The following is a 16,971-nucleotide window of genomic DNA, read 5'->3' on the forward strand; positions in this document are numbered from 1 at the left end:
TGGGAATCCTACTCCTAAACCAAGGTTCTCCTGCTGTTTCTGGCTGAGGGAATAGGTGACTTCTGACAGCTTAAGGTGCTGCCAGCAGGGGAAGCTTGTGCGTTGTTCCCCTGAGAAGGCGAACATCGTGAGTATGTGGATCAGTAGGATGTCCTCTGAAGGAAAAGGAAACAAGCTGCTGGCAAACATGACACTGTGTTTGATGGATCATTGATTTGATGGACCACGGCAAGTCCTAAACAGGGGATGCAGTCAGCAATGCCCACTTTCAGGCAGAAGCTGATTGAATCCTCCTTTCCCTGAGCCGATCCTCACAAGTCTTTTCACTGCCAGCAGCATTTGTACAAAGAGCTTCCACAGCTCCAGACCCTTCTCCTTTTTTCTTCTGCTAAACTGTACTTCTAGCAAACAATGTTACTACTTTTTTTTCCCTTATTCCAAACACTATCTTTCACAACCATAAACAACATTAACGCCCCACGCAATCTTGAAGAACAAAGGCTTTGAGATAAGATTAGCTTGCCACGGAGATGTTTATAAGACTTTTTTTCTCCCCTTCCCTCCTGCTTACGAATTTCACCCCTTGGCAGGCAGGTTGGGGATTGTTATGTAACAGCTTAGCTACATATAATTAGAGGGCACAAAATTATATAGGAAGCAGGCATATTACCCAGTGTAGATACTACAAGCTTACCTGAGTTTGAAAAGCATGTGGGTGAGTTTGTGGAAGAGAAAAACATTACTGACAAGTGACTGTAAATATAGGGAATGTGAAGATACCATGTCTGGTTCAGAAGGCCCTTCAGCTGTAGATCACAGAGGTCTGTGAGAGTATTGTGGGGAAAGAGCTGCTGTTAGAGACAACAGAAATGGACTAGGATGATCTTTGCTTGATTTGCTGTGGTTGCTTTTACATTCTTAGTTCAGTTCACTGACTGATGAGCAATACCTGCCTAACCACAGCAAGGAGCAGATGAGGACCTCACAGAGCTTTTCAAGCTAACCACTCTTTATAAATATGCTGTTTTTCAGGGCCATTTATTATAAGCAGAACATTGAGGCATAAGGAAGCTAAGTGCAGTAATTACATCTGTATGGGTCCTTCCTGTTGGTTGGACCCATTTGATTGTTACTCATACAATGGAGTCGTTCTTGTGTGGTGTTGAGCTTATCTGTTTTAAAAATGTTTAGTGCTTGAGTATTTTTACCCTCAAACACTCTGAGCAGTACTTTACTTAACTTTCTGTTTGAAGGTGCTCCTGAAGGCAAACCAACCTCCTCCTCCTTTGACCTAGATTTCACACTTAAACGTCTCTTTTTGAAACGTTACCGATCTTTTCTGAAGTTTGTTGTGTTTCACAGTGTTTTGCAGATTATAGTCTTTCCATCTCGCCTAACTTCTGCCCATAAACAGGTCTTAAACTGTTCACAGTGGGGAAGAGGGGAAATAAAACACCTTCCCTTTTTTGTCTTCCTCCATGTAGAAAGGCAAATGTCTAATACTTTACTCCTGAAGTCTTGCCATTAACTATCACAGAAGAGAGCTACCGTGGGCTTAGAGGACTTTCCTCTTCTATCTTCTTCACGATGGAGCTCCTGATTTTTATTTTTTTGGGAACAGTCAAAAGCGTTTCTGGCATTTTAACTCTGATAAATGAACCTGCTTTTGAACCTCTGTATGAATGCCTTCTTGGAGGTAGAAGAATTTTCCGTCCGTATGCTGACCATTCAGCAGTCTTACTCCCAGGTAATCCTGCAGAGCTCACCATTTTGCCATGCCGTCTTCAACAGCTGTTTCATCGAAAGCTCTTCTTTGGCAAAACGGGCCGGTTGCTGGTCCTTCTTCTCACCCGGCGGGATCACCGCCAGCACTCATCCTGCCGAAGGAGTCGAGCGACGGCCCACCCCGTCCCCAAGAGAAGTTTCTCCGCCGTACCTCCAGTTAGCCCTGCTCCTTTCACAGCCAGGCTTCGCGACGTTCTCACCTTGCGGCCCAGACGCTCTGCGGTCAGAAACAGTCGGGTTTTTTCGGTGGCTTTTGCGAAGGGGCTGCCCTTCCCCGCCGACCCCTCGGCGACACCGACCCCTCCGTCCGCTGGGCCCCGCTGGGGCCCGGGGCCGGCGGGCACCGACTCTCCTCACAGGCCATGACATCACGCCCGCCTGGCATCGATGTGACGTCACATCCCCAATCTCCTCCCCGACAGGCGGTGACGTGCTTTCAGCCCCGCCTTTCCCCCCCCTCCTCCACCCCGGGGCCTCTGGGGGAGCGGCAGCCGGCGAACGGAGGAGGAGGAGGAGGAGGAGGAAGAAGCGGCGGGAGCTCGGCGGGGACCGCGGGTGAGCTCCACGGCCGGTGACCGAGCGGCTGAGGCGAGGGAGGGCGGGCGCTGCTCCCTGAGGGGCCGCTCGCCTGAGGCGCGGCGGGCGGGCGCCGCTTCCCGCCCTTCGGCGCCTTCGTCTCCGCGGGCGGGGAGCCGGGACCGGGCTCTGCCCGGCCAGGGAGACGGCTTCTCCTGAGGGGCCGGGGCTGGGGGGGTGTGGGGGGGCGGCTCGTTGGTCTTCAAGGCGTTTCGCTTCCCGCCAGAGACCTGGCGTGGGCTGACGCGATGGCACCAGCCTCCTCGCTTCATCCGTGGCAGCCCGCTGTAACGCAGAGCTTGCCTTATCACGCTGCTCAGCAGCTGGTACAATCTGAATTATTATTTTTTTTTTTTTTTCCTTTGGGTCGCCGAGGTCAGGTTTCTAGCGACGTTTTGGGCTGGCGCCGTTTACTTGGCGGGCTTTGCGAGGGGTACGGCGTCATCCCGCCGTCGTGCGTCACCTCTGTAAAGCGAGCCGGCGAGGCTCTGCGTGTGCGTCAAGGTTATTTTCGCCGAGGTTAGCCAACGGCTGCCTGCCAGAGAGAACAGCACAAGCCCGGCCACCCTCCTGCCCTGCCCTGGTGCATCCGCCATGCCAGGGGACGCAGGGAGGGATGCGGGGTCCCCTTACCCCAATTTGGGGCTTTCCAAACCGGAGGAAATGCCAGCAGGGGACGTGTGATGGCTTTTGGTCGTTCCAGCTATCCAGGCTGCGTTAGTTGTTGGTTGAGCCGAGAGTATCCCTTAGTTGTTGCAGGTTGGGCGCTCCAAAATGTGGTGGTCCGATGGGCTTTCCAGTTGCAGCACTTGGGCACCAGGGAGTAAGGCTTTCCCCTGGGACAGGCAAGGAGGCATGTGCTTCGTCTTCTGGATGCCCAAGGCGGGCAGTATCTTTCCACTCCAGCTCTTCTTGGTACAGTTGGAAAAAGTAGAGGAGCTTGCCAGTGCATAAGCCCTTCCTCAGGTCTGAAGCAGAAACCGTGTGGTTTTGGAGGCAAACGTGAGTTGAGAACAGTAGGTTGGAGTTTAGTGCGTTGGTGCGGACCATATGCCCGAGGATGTTGGCCGTTTTGAAAGTACTGGTGGCTGGGAATCTGCGAGTTCCTGTGCCCTAGGGAGTATCTTAACTTTCTCTGTAAGAAGCGAGTTTTGGATTTCTTTGGTTAGCTCTGTGGAGCAGCATCCCGTGGCATCTCAGCAGCTGCACAGCCCCAAGAAATGCTGTGGGAGATTTGGGGTTTGGTTCTGACCTACCTCTCTCTCCTCCCTCTTTCCCATTTTCTTTGAAGCTTACTGTTGTGGGATTTTCCAGACCAAACCCATGAGTTTTTTATCTTTCTTATCACCATAATGTTCTATTAATAACTAATACATAAGAAACTACTAGTTTCTATAAACATGTTTTTGTCTTATATATAAGCAACAGGTGCTTGCTGCTTATGTAACACTTTGGAAATCTTGCAAAGGAACAGCAGCTGGCAGTTAACCTGCTAAACGTCATTTTATGAACCTGTTTCTTTTTTTCCCTCTTTTCCCCCTCCCTGTGCTTTAATCTTCTTAAAAAACTCAGAAATTTCCTGCTATCCAAGGGATATTATTGCTTTACATTTGAACATGTGTTTGCCTTATACTAATCCTTTGCATTGCAACCAATTAGTTTAAAACCTGTCCTTCAGAGATGACCCTAGGTTGTATGGTTCTGTTAGTTAAAGGAGCTGGTTACGTAGCTTCAGAGTCCTCTGCCTATCACAAAGTTACAGACATTTCAAAATCAAGCCAATGTGAACGAAGTGATATCCCTGGCTGCTGCTGCTCTCACGCGCACGCTTTTTTTTTTTTTTTTTGCTTGCCTTTTTTTTGGAAGGTGTGGGACAACTCCTACTTTCTGTCAAGTTTTGATTGGCTTTCAAAAGAGGCAGTGTCCTATAAATTGCCATCTCCACTCTGCTTCTGCACTATTACCAGCTGAGGGACAGGTGAGTACAGAAGAGGAAAAATTCCAGCATGTATTGCTTAATACTTGAAATTAGCGTTGGTTATTAATTTAAATTAGTGGGGTGGGGGAAACTCTCAGCTTCCATGTTTCAGGATAATACTTCCTCATTTTACTTGATCTAGAAAACAAAAGAGCTAGGTTCTAATACCAGTTTGGGTCAAGGAGTAAAACCAGTGACTGAGAAACCAGTCAGAAGGTAATATGGGGAGGGTGTGTTGAAAATTTTTTTTTTTTTTTTTCTCCAGTTCCTAAAAGTACAGGTGTATTCATCTTTGGGATAGTAAGAAAGAGAAACCTATCAAAAAACTTAAGGGTTTTTACATCAGTTAAATGAATACTTTTTGTGTTCAGAGCTATTAATAACTCCTTGAAGTTATTTAAAATGAGAAACTCTGATCTAGCAGAATGGGCTTTTCTGTCCAAGTTGCTTTTGCGAGTTAATCACCGTGTTGAGGCTTTCTTTATCTTATGCTTGGTTTGGGGAAGTGTTTTTAAGGCGTACTATTAATTTCTTTGTACATCTGTGCATTTGTTGGCAACTTTAGAATTTAATAGCTAGTTACACCATTTTTTTTTCCCCCTTCGTATTTGAGATAGAAATAAATGCATGTCATAGGTGGGATTTTTGCATGTGGCTGTGCTGCTTGGTGAGCCAGGGGTTTTTTTAGCGTGTGGTATAAAATATGTTTACTGTTCTTTTGAGTGAGCCTGGACTTGCAAGTAAATTCTCAGCTTAAGCCTGTGTGGTTTCACTCCAGGTGCGTTCGGAGAAACCAGTCCAGTAGGTGGGAAACCAATTTGATCCCAGTGTGGCATTTTTAGTAGCAACTAACTTTAGTTTGTACTTTGTGTGCAGAGTGCAAAATGCCTTTTCAGGTACTTTAAGGGGAAATTTTCTGCAACAGAGAGCAGTGAGTCTCAGTGCTATGATTGTTCATTATCCCACTGAAACAAGAAGGGATTATCACGGCTCTTTAAAGGGCTAACACTGCCCTTTAACACTCTTACATTGGTTTCCTAGGGAGAAACATGTCTTATGAGATTGAATTGTCTGGATATGTCTGCCTGATGCCTTCCTCCCCTGCACACCTAACTATTTTTGCACCTATTGGCTAATTTCAAGTAAGCTGGACAGGGGCTGCGTCTCGAAACTAGCAAGAACATGTCTGTTTTGTGAAGGTGGGCTTGCAGGGGAGGGAAATGTCATTCATGCCTTGGCTGAGCATCAGAGAATGGTTGGGGTTGGAGGGGACCTGGAGGTCATCTGGTCCAACCCCCTGCTCAAGTAGGGCCACCTAGAGCCAGTTGCCCAGGACCATGTCCAGATGGCTGTTGAAGATCTCCAAGGATAGAGACTCCACAATTTCCCTGGGCAACCTGTGCCAGCGCTCAGTTGCCCTCACAGTAAAAAAGTGTTTCCTGATCTTCAGAGGGAACCTCCTGCATTTCAGTGCGTGCCCATGCCCTCTGGTCCACTGGGAACGCTGAAAAGAGCCTGGCTCCATCCTCTTTGCACCCTCCCGTCAGGTATTTATGTACATTGATATCCCCCTCAGAGCCTACTCTTCTCCAGGCGAAACAGTCCCAGCACTCTCAGCCTTTCCTCATAGGAGAGATGCTCCAGTCCCTTCATCATCTTCATGGCCTATCAGCAATATAAGCTGAATTGTACTATTCAACGCTAGAGAATCAAGATAGGAGAAAGATGTCATAACCTCTTAGATAGCAATTAGTTACCTCTGAGATTGAGTTCTCAGGAAATGGGGCTGCTTCACTTTCAGTGCTCAAGGAATAGCTTGTTTGCTCTAGTTTTTAGTGAGATGTAGGTATATAGGGTTGTTGCATAACAAGGAATTGCAAGAGACTTTTGCAAAGCCTAGAGACAATAGAGCAATTGCTTCTGTAGCACTGTGACAGGAGAGGTACAGCTTTAATAGATCAAGCCTATAATCAGGGAGACTGATCCCTCTAATGGATTTGTGGCTGTGAGGTGCAGCAGAGGCTTGGCTAATTCATCAGAATACTAATTGACCATGCTTCTCAAGGCAATGAACAAGTGAGCAAACAAGTCTAAGGGGGGGGGGAAGATGACTCTCAGAATAAGTCTCTTTGATCAGTTTAAATATGCAAATGCACTTTTTAATAATGTACTTTTGGGGGGGGGTATTTTATTAAGCATCTGATAGGTAGTTTATCAAGTCTTCCGTATTTAAGTAGCAGGACTCCCTAAAGTATCAGAAAATTCTTAGCCTTGTGTGTTGCCGTAAGTGAAAGGAACACCCATGTTAATTACTTGTTTGCTTTTCTATGCATACTAGAATTGGTAGTGCTGGCATTCATCTGCAGCAATTAGCTGCTGTAATTTTTTGTTGTGGCCTTCCTTCTCCCCGACTCTCCTTTTTGTAATACATGCCACAAGAACATGTATGAGAAAGGAATTGACAGGGCAATCTCAAGCAAGCTAGTTTGAAATATGTTTTCGTCTGGGAATTTACTTATTCTAGCACTTTGGGAAAGAGAGTTAGAAGTTGTTTGAAGGGGGATAAGGAAGAATTTAAGTGCTTGTGCTTTAAGAATTGTATTGAAAAAAGTAAACTCAGATGAGTTGTGGATGCATGTGCGATTTATTTGGGGTACATTCTTCTTCATTTCCTTCCCCAATATGAAAGATTTGGAGAGAAAGAAAACCAAACCTGAATGTAGTTCAGGGTAACTCAGGTATATTTTTGCAATGTGTTGTTATGAATGAATTGTGTCTTTGGGGTTTTGGGGGGGTTTGTTGTTTTTTTTTGGGGGGGGGGAGGTTGTGAAATAATTAGGACATTTTCATGAGTCTTGGGTAAATACTGCTTTTCCTTTGTTTGCTTCCTGGGTACTGTCCATCATGTGTATTAAGTTTGAGCAAAGCAGTGCTCTTTAAAGAGATTTACTGCTGCCTCTGGCTTAGCTGAATCTTGCTGATGCAATACTAAGAAGGCTTGCTTCATGGCAGTCTACAAAACATTCACTCAAAAATACTTACGGTGAAGCTGTGTAATCATAGCAGCTTAACTGGTTGAGTTCTGTATTTGTTGTCTTTTGTGCTTGAAATCATGGTTTCTAGTGACTGTTTTAAAAAGGCTTAAATTTGAATGATATTCTCACTGTTGATTATACTGGACTCTGTGCTGGGGCTGTGGATGTTTTATTGAGCTCACTCTGGTGAATACATTACCTCTATTCATGTTACTTCACAGGCTGCTTCTAGTAGACGTGGCTTTCGGTTGGCATGTCAGCTAGGACTTGGATTGCATCAAACTTCTCTGAAACCCTTCACAGTTTTTTAAGGGAGAGTTTAAAATGTTTAATATGGTTGAGTCGTTCATGACTAATCTTTTCTCTTGTTCTCACAGCATATTTGAAGAAGGAAGATGCCAATTGTCAAAAACGTGAGCAGAGCTGTCAGCCAGCTGCTACAGAGCTCTGGTTGTGGATGTGGGATTTCCATCGTGCCTGTTCGATGCATTGGAGTCTCACCTCGCCAGGTGGCCTCTGATGCTAGCTTTCACTCGGTTTCTTTTTCCGAGTCAGATCATCCTCGGGTGCTAATTACAGGTCAGCATTCCTGTCGTAACTGTATTCCTGCTCCAGCTTCTCAGTCAAGTCCCCCACTCCCTTCCTCCCTCCCTGGTGAGCAGAATACTGGAAGCAAAAAATACTCAAAATATTCCGGAATTGTGATGATCTTTCCCCTATGGTGATAAGATTGGAGTCCCATGTGAACTTTTGTGCTATTTTTGTTCCAGAAATCTACTAAAACCAGTTCATTGGGTTTTCCTTGAGAAAAATACAAAAGCTTTCTGACTCACTGAGAAAAATAGTACTCGTTCCTGATGTGATACATATAATAATAGAACTCTGTATTTTGATTTCACTTTCTCTCTAATTTTTGTCTCTTGTGCATTGCCTTTTAGGTGGTCTTGGCCAGCTTGGAGTGGGACTTGCTAAGCTTCTGAGGTATGTCGTGAATCTCTGACTTGGTATTAGTGAGGAATTCAAGCTTTAGATATCATTTCTAGAAGCAATAATTTTCTGGAAAGTTTATAAAAGAATCCTAGTGACAATTTCAGATTCTTTTTTGGCTCTAAGTTTTGTAAATAACTTTAAATTTTCATCATCTTTTTATTTTTTAGTCCTGTGCTTGGTTTAGGTTCACTGACGTACTTTCTGCGTGTGCATTGGTCACGATTCCCAAAATAACATAATTTTGTCTAAGAGACTAGCCGCTGAGTTCAGTTTGCTTCCAGTTAAATGGAAGTATTCAGAATCTGAATCCCCAGAGGATGGTCAGTTTTCCTTTTTTTTTTTTTTTGGTCTAGCCAAATAAGGCTGGATTTGCTTGCTCAATAGAGAGACAAAGGCTGTGATTTTATGCAGGTACTACAGGAGTGAAAAAAGTACAAACATCCACTTGAAAACATACATGATCCTTTGCTAACTACCCAGCTGTTGGGCTTTGCAACTGCTGACTTTTTTTCTCTCTGAGAATTTCAGTTAAGTAACTTCAGGAATAAAGTGCCCTATTTGGTAAAGTACAAACAAAAATAAAGATCAGGATACAAGATATTGAAGTTTTTATGATTTGGTGAAAGATGAACTGATGTAGCAAAAGGAGTAAATAATTTTTTTATTTTTTGTTATTTCTTCTGGCTCTTTCTGTACCCCTGCCTCACATACACAGTTATCTTATTTTTTCCATGGTATCTTTTCAAGAAATGTAAAATGCTCTGAGAGCTCTCCCTGGCCCATATCATTGTCCATATCCACGCCTGCTCAGCTCCAGACTATCATTTGCATGTAGAGACAGTGTTTGTTGTAGGTGATGTGGATTATGACCAAAAGTGAGCAAACTTACTGCATTCAACGCTGTGTTGCAGTTTGAATGTTTTCTACCATTTCCATGATATATTTAAAAATCATTCAACTAATTGGAGGCTGGATTGTATTCCAATGCCATCAGACTTGCTCTCTGTGATCGCCTTCTGCTGATTGGAAAAGTGCAAGGCAGAGAATACTCAGCTGTGTTTACTTTGTTGATATAAAAGTAGCTGCAGTTACAGCATGCCTAGTGGCTTTTTGTTGTCTGCAGGGGAGTAGATTATCTCTGGGTAAAATTTTCAGCAAGAAGAGGGTAGGAAGGTTTTTCTTCTTGACATATTTTTATTTTCTGAAAGATTTCTCTATCTTTATGCAGTCTTTCACTGCTACTGGAAGTCATTTACTAATTTGCTAAGATGCTATGTTGACATTTAAAGGATTGGGGGGGGTAGTGCAATAACCGATTGCATTGCGGAAATTCTTCTTCTTCTGATATTGCTCCTGTAAAACAAAATAGCAGCATAGCAACTTATGAATTATCTCAAAGACTGTGGACTCACTGTACTATGTGGGTATTTTTACACAGGAAACGCTTTGGAAAGAACAATGTGATCTTGTCTGACATTAGAAAGCCTGCGGATAATGTTTTTTATAGTGGTAAGTGACTGGGGAAGCATATGGAAAAAAAATCTTGACTTTACCTCCGATGTTGATAGACTAATTACCAAAATGTAAAAGATAAGTGTATTAAACTGCACAAGTTGCTGTTTGAAACTTCTGGATAATGCCTTCCTGCTTTGAAATCTTGCCAAGACATTGATTTCTTCTGTGTATTATTCCCTTTTGCTAAATATTTTTCTTGTCATTTTTTCACTGTTGCTTTGCCACTTTGTTGATCAGAATAACTACTTGAGTCAAGTGGAGCTTGGCTGTTGTGCTTCTGCTGTAAAAAGAGATGCATTTATTCTACTGGAGGGAACAAGTTGGACATGAAATTTGTGCTTTGTTTTTCCTTGCTCAGGCAATTTTTATGATAAGACAAATGTGGAGTAGGATTTTTGGATTCTTTTGCTTTCATTAGAAACTTGCATAAGTTTTTCTTCATCATTACTGTTTAATGATGTATTTAGGTATTTGAATAGTGTACACTAGATGTACCCTGTTTTCATGCTGTTGACTGGATAAAACAGGAGTTCTTGCAGCAGTCTGTTGTTGAGGTAAAGGTAGCAGTTTCCCTTCATTTCTCCTGCTTATTTACTAGTTTATTGACCACTGATGTTAGGTGCGCATTCTGCTGTGCAGTCAAATCCTGAATATAGGTATGGTCAAGAAGCAGCAATTTGAGTTTCATGTAGAACTTTTCTTTACATCCATTTAGGAGAAGAGGAAATGGCCTCAAGTTGCACCAGGGGGGGTTTAGATTGGATATTAGAAAAAAATTCTTTACTGAAAGGGTTGCCAGGCATTGGAACAGGCTACCCAGGGAAATGGTGGAGTCACCGTCCCTGGAGGTGTTCAAAAAACGCGTGGATGTGGCACTTCAGGACGTGGTTTAGTGGGCATGGTGGTATTGGTTGGACTCGATGATCTTAAAGGTCTTTTACAACCTAAACGATTCTATGATTCTTCTTGGCATTCAATTTCCTACTGGTCCCATTTCTTCTAGGTCCTTTTATCTACGCAGATATCTTGGACTACAAGAATTTACGTGAGATAGTGGTGAATAATCGGATAACTTGGCTGTTTCACTATAGTGCTTTACTCAGTGCTGTTGGAGAAGCAAATGTCCCTTTGGCTAGAGCTGTAAATATTACCGGTATGTGACAAGGGTTTCAAGTTCCTGACTCCTACAGAGGCTTGAGAAAGTGCAGTGTATGTTCTGATAAATCCTGTTATTTGTTCCAGGTTTACACAATGTTCTGGATATTGCAGCTGAGCATAATTTGAGACTCTTTGTTCCAAGTACTATTGGAGCCTTTGGACCCACCTCTCCTCGAGATCCAACTCCTGATCTCTGCATTCAGAGACCAAGGACAATCTATGGAGTCTCCAAGGTTCATGCGGAGCTCATGGGAGAAGTGAGAATTTTTTATTTTATTTATTTCATGAAAGTTCTCTCAGAACTTCATTGCTTTTGTAAGATTCCTCACTGCAGTGTTCTTTTCCCCATTCTTTCCTTCCTTCAGGCTTTAGTACTCAATAGTAGTCTGAGACAGCTCTTAAGGACAAATATCTTTTGAGTTTTGTTGGAAAAAGTACAAAGAATTGGAAGCTGGCAAACATCTAACTTCCAATATAATTTCTTTCCCCGGTTCTTCTGACTTTGGCCTCTGTGCCTCATCTGCCAATATGAATGGCATTGCATAAATGACAGTGTGCAAAATGTTGTGAAAATATGCTAGACAATGATGACTTTGGGCTCCCCTGTCCTGCCCCCCCCCCCCCCCAACCTCCCCCAAACCCCAGCTCCAAAGTCAAAGCTGTGGGAGTCTGTATGTGCGCAACTTCTCTTTCAGCTTTGGAGTTTTATGTAAACATAACATTGTAAACATAACATTGTTAAAGCTGGTATTTTTACATAGTCTCCTCACACTTGAAATTTGGGAAGGACAGTGGCAGTATTAGGCTGTATTAACCTGAAATGTCTCACAAACTTAGGAATTTTCTGTTTCTGAACACTAGATCTAGCTAGACCCTACATTAGAAGCCAATCCATATCAAGAATCCATATCTGCTGATGTGGATGAAAACTAGAAAAGGGTAAGCAGAGAGCTCAGCTACCTGACAGGGAATGGAGACTGTTCAGTAGTTCCTTTTCTCTCATCCCTGTCGTGGGAGGGCTACAGAATGAAGGTTCATCCTGTGGCAGATTTTTCCCATGAAATCAATGAGTTGTGTGGCCTTGTCTTGGTGCATAAAGCTATGTTTCTCTCCTCCCTCTGTAGTACTACCATTACCGGTACGGCCTAGACTTCCGCTGCCTGAGGTATCCAGGAATTATATCTGCTGACTCTCAGCCTGGTGGGGGAACAACTGGTAAGTGACTTGTGCATAGTTCTCAGTATTACAGCAAAAACATAAGCCAATACAGTAATTTTTACTGTGTTTGTAGAAATTTAATCTGTGGGAGTATCGAGCATCAGTGTAGAGATGCTATTTCAACAGTGTTACAACAATACTTTTGTCCACTCTAGCCTCGGGCATAATTTCATAGCCTTTACATTTAAACAGTATCTGAGAGATTTTAGATTAATTACAGTCGTTGAGACCATTTCCTTTAAAAATATTTTAAACTCTGCTGTCTTGCTGCATTGTGCAAATGCTAGAATAGCATCAGGATATTTTGGGATGACTTCTTATGCTCCTGCTGTACAGCGTAAATTGTACATGGTTCTGCTGCTAGATTTTAGACGGGAGACTTTGGGGGTGGCCTGAGGATTCTTGACTGTCATGAAGTGAACAATGGATTGAGGCAGATGAGTACACACATCCATTGTTCTTTTCTACAGATTATGCTGTCCAGATTTTCCACGATGCCATAAAGATGGGCAAATTTCAATGCAACCTAAAGCCAGACACTCGTCTCCCTATGATGTATATTGATGACTGTCTGAAAGCGACTTTAGAGGTCATGGAGGCCCCTGCAGAGGCACTGAGCATGAGGACGTACAACATCAGTGCCATGAGTTTCACGCCTGAAGAGCTGGCACAAGAGGTGCAGAAGCATGTTCCTGAGCTCCAAGTGACCTACAATGTGGATGAAGTCAGGCAGGCCATAGGTTAGTATCAGCTTTGGCAGTGGGTAAGAAAAAAACGTTAGATTGCTATACCTTCAGGGTGAAACAAAGTTTCTTTTCTTTTTAGGCACTTGCAAATTGCTCCTGTACAATTCAAGTCTTACAGTTTGAAATTCAGCTTTAGTAGTTCAAAAGGCCAGTGATGATATGTCTTGAACTTTAAAGAAGTTTTTCTTAAACCTCATGCTCTTTGTTTCTTCTCTCTTTTCACTGCAGCTGACAGCTGGCCAATGAACTTTGATGACAGGAACGCCCGGAGGGATTGGGGTTGGAAACATGATTATGATCTCCCTGAGTTGGTGACTACGATGTTTAGCTTCCTTGGGTCTGACTCCAGGATTGCTCAAGCTAACTGAAATACTTTGTAAGATGTTTCCAGATTTCCACAGAGGACCAGGAAGAAAAGGCTAAATTAGTTTATAATTTTCTGAGTCTTAGAGCATGTCAATTATTAATATTCATAAGTAGCAGTAGAGTTGGGCAGAAACGTACTGTAGCTGGAATGTACTATTAGATAAACAACATCATTTGGTACTGTCTCCAAGCACAGCACCAATGACAAACACAGAATTCTTGAACTTTCACACTTAAGCAGCTAGAAAAAAAAGCAAAAAAGCACTTACTCCTGGCTGATGATTCTTCAATCATTCTTGCTGCCTGCCTCTTCTTTGGCAAACAACATGGGGCAATATTGTCAAACCTGGTGTTTCGGGCATATCCTGCAAAGTTAACAATAGGTTTTTCATTTTTCCTGATGGAGGATGTTAGATCATAGTAAGATATGATCCTTTCCACTCTTTGCTTACAAAAGAGAGATCAGAAGAGCAACTTCATGTTTCCAAATTGCAGGGGTCGTTGCAATTCTAGTTTGAAATCAAACTTTGGTCGATAGTTCCTATTTATATATATATAAAAATATACAGTGCTGTATAAAAATACACTTTTCTATACATAGGACATACAAAGTAGCATTATTCTTATAATGCTTATAGATGTGAAGGGGAATAGGACTTGAATTCTCATTATGCTTTAAAAACCAGGGTTTACAAGCTAAGCTTTGTCCTGTTCTTTGAAAGTGCTGCTGCCTTCAGTTTAACCTCAGAGATAGATCTGAAATCTGAAGAGTTACGTGTATATGAATCTGGGGTGTGTTTCAAGAAGGCAATGCCCAAGTATGGGTTTTTTGTTAATTAGCACTAGTTTTGGTTATCCCAGTTGTTTGCCGTGCTAGCGCGATGGTATACTGCCTGGAGCAAGTTTTAAAAGTGGGCTGATGATGGAGCCTTACGGTAGAGTCAAGTCAGCCTTTGAAACCTGTTCATGTTCCACGTGCACTGTAAGTGTATTTGTAGATGCTATTTATGTGTAACTGTCATACGCTTTTATTCTTTAGAGAGGGATCCAGAAGCTGAAACCATCTTCTAGCTGAAGTTAAGGGCTGTTCTGCTCACTGAGTTTCATGCGCAGGAGATTCTGGGATTAACAAGGGAGTCTTAGTAGATGCATGCAAGAAAGATATGTTTATTCAAAAGCTGCTTGGGAGACTTTGAGAAATGACAAACTGGAGAGACAGGAAAGCCATTTTAGGTAAAATACCAGTTTCCATGGATGCGAGTCTGAGCCATCGGCTACTCTAGCTATAGCATGCCTTCAGAAACAGCATCTGGGAACTTTTGATTTTATTTTTTTTCAAAGAAAAAATATCTTTCATTTTCAGAATGAGTGGAAATTCCCTATATGAAGCTCTCCATCTTTTTTTGTCTTGTATACTCCAATAGTGTGTGTAGGTATACACGTTCAAGTATTTTTTTTGCCTACAACTTGTTTGCTATATTTCCTGTGACGATGCTTTGGTAGTTGCGAGTCTGTTACGTCCTCTGTAACCCTGCGGTGTTTCCTCAGTAAGTGGATAACTGACATGACCAGATTTCTGTCTCTGTGAAGGAGTCTACATGCTGCAGGGAATATGTTTTCTCCTGAAAGTAACCTTCAAATGAAGATTCTGTGGTGAAACCCCGTTATTTTAAACATTTGTTAAACTTGTATCTTTTGGTTTTGTATGTATCTTATTGTTTCATCTGTTGGCAAAGTATGCGTTTCCCAGGTATTTAAGCTCAAAAGCCTCTAAGGTTATGGCCTGTTATTGAAACGTTTTTTTTTTATATTGTTTACGTTTCTGAAAGGACAAGTTTTTAAACTTTGGCCTCTGTTGTAACTATCACATTGTCCAAATGTAATATTTGGCCCAATGGGCCAGCAAAGTTGGCCCTCCATTCATACCCTACAAGGAAAGACTGGCTCAGGTTTTGGCCTCTGCCCTGCCAAAACAGGATTATCTCCTAGTAAACTGTTACACTGAGCTGTCAGATGAAGGGCTTTAATGTGAGCTGAAGTGTCTTGTCCATTCCAGTCTTTCATAATTCAGACCCTGGGGACTCCTCATTGCCTTTGTGTAAAATAAAGAGTTGTTGACGGGTCTCACTCCATTTCTTTGCTTCACTCAAAGTCACAGGGTCTAGTCCCCTCACCCTTGTTCAGAGCTCCAGTTCATACTAGCAAGAGTGAAGAGCAAGAATGTTCATTCTTCTGAAACACGCTGTCTTTGATTGTGGCATTGCACAAAAGCTTTGGATAAGGTGTTACAGTGAAGGCAAAACTCAAACATATGGCATTTTGAAAAAAGTTTTTTTTCTTTTTCTGCCAAAAGTTGCTGACTTCATTTAGGGGCAGCTGTTTAAGAAACTTTTATTTTGCAAAATCTGAAATAAACCATATTGCAACAGAGAGTCATTTGGAGGTAAGAAGGTGGTGGTAATTGAGGAATGTGATTAGATGTGTCTACAAGGTCTGAGTCCCGTTTGAAATTCTGGCTTTCAACCTGTGACCAATGATGCACGTAATTTTTTTTCCCTATCTTTTCCATTAAGTTCTGTTGTAACTGTTACAGTATTTTGTGTATTAAACCAATTTGATATGGTACAAAATGTCTAACTTTTGCTACCCGTTTGAAGTTTGACTTCTGGGCAGAGACTTCTCTCATGATATTTGAGTGTTGTAGCTGTTAAATTACCTATTCAGGGAAAAAAAAAAGTTGTTAAGAATATTTTTTCAAATATTGTAAGTTGTGGATGATGCCTACTTTAATAAAATCTTATGCAGATGTAGCCTTGTTTTGTCATCCTTGCTTAGAGCATGTAAGAGCAGTGATGAAGGATGCTGGTTAGTGCTGAAGCCTCAAACGTTTGTGTGTGTGTTTTAACTTTCTGCTGACTATCCCAGTCACTCTGCGTAGCGGAAAGTTGCTCACAGGCAGATACAGCATGGTTACCCTTTAATCTTCAGTGAGCCACTAGGCAGGGGTATGGGCTGTGCTTGTAGATGGCAGCCATCCAAAAAGTGCTAGTTTTCAAATATTCCTCTTTCACTTCTAGGGTTCTTAGCCCTTTCTCATGTTGAGAAGCCAGCTGGTGTGTCTTCAGCCATTTTCTGTCTCTTTTTACATCCATGCAGCTTTGAAAGGGCAAGAAGAGAGCAATGGTGTGCTGAGGGAGGTGCTTTAGAAAACACTTGCCAAGAATTTAAGATTGTAGGGTCCTCATTTCTGCTTCTGTGCAGGTCTTGACTCCAGCTGTTGCACAACTAATAATGTTGGTTGTTGGGAGAGGTTTGTGCAGACATGACTGAGAATGAGTGCGCTCCTAATAATTTACCGTGGACCCGCCCTGCCTCGTTAATCGATGAATAAACACTCCCTTCAGGTTAAGCAAGGTCTTTCCCTTCTCCTACGCCTCAACTTTCTAATGATGGGAACTTCTTGTGGAGGAAGCATTCCACTTGACCGGGGTTTAATGACTAATGCAGCCATTATGTTTCTTGCAGAACAGGTGAGGGTGTTACAGCACCGTGCTCTTTCCAGCTACTTCACTTTGCTAATTAGTTTGACTCTTGTTCACACGTG

At 42.7% G+C, this 16,971-nt stretch overlaps 1 protein-coding gene across 5 annotated transcripts; it reads left to right on the plus strand.

Moving 5' to 3' along the window:
- Positions 1 to 2,235: 2,235 nt before the first annotated feature.
- On the plus strand, positions 2,236 to 16,177 carry LOC104311980 (L-threonine 3-dehydrogenase, mitochondrial). Of its 5 annotated transcripts, none has more exons than XM_069805553.1 (9): positions 2,236 to 2,340; positions 7,752 to 7,953; positions 8,313 to 8,355; positions 9,803 to 9,873; positions 10,883 to 11,032; positions 11,122 to 11,294; positions 12,162 to 12,252; positions 12,726 to 12,995; positions 13,230 to 16,177. In XM_069805553.1, exons 2-9 carry the CDS (start codon positions 7,770 to 7,772, stop codon positions 13,367 to 13,369), a joined length of 1,122 nt encoding a protein of 373 aa, XP_069661654.1. In that variant the 5' UTR covers positions 2,236 to 2,340; positions 7,752 to 7,769; the 3' UTR covers positions 13,370 to 16,177. The 5 variants fall into 5 exon arrangements, with proteins under 5 accessions (XP_069661654.1, XP_069661656.1, XP_069661655.1 ...); XM_069805555.1 differs by having other exon boundaries at positions 2,324 to 2,343; positions 7,750 to 7,953; XM_069805554.1 differs by lacking the exon at positions 2,236 to 2,340 and adding an exon at positions 4,222 to 4,339.
- The last annotated feature ends 794 nt before the right edge of the window (positions 16,178 to 16,971 follow it).

The sequence above is a fragment of the Haliaeetus albicilla genome, chromosome 18, assembly GCF_947461875.1.
Source record: "Haliaeetus albicilla chromosome 18, bHalAlb1.1, whole genome shotgun sequence".
NCBI classification, from domain to species: domain Eukaryota; kingdom Metazoa; phylum Chordata; class Aves; order Accipitriformes; family Accipitridae; genus Haliaeetus; species Haliaeetus albicilla.

Bases quoted from the DNA above. Each gene is read 5' to 3' on its own strand.
- LOC104311980 (XM_069805553.1), top strand. From the start codon at position 7,770: ATGCCAATTGTCAAAAACGTGAGCAGAGCTGTCAGCCAGCTGCTACAG. The intron at 7,954-8,312 runs GTCAGCATTCCT...ATTGCCTTTTAG, and splicing joins TCCTCGGGTGCTAATTACAG to GTGGTCTTGGCCAGCTTGGA. The intron at 12,996-13,229 runs GTTAGTATCAGC...TTTTCACTGCAG, and splicing joins TGAAGTCAGGCAGGCCATAG to CTGACAGCTGGCCAATGAAC.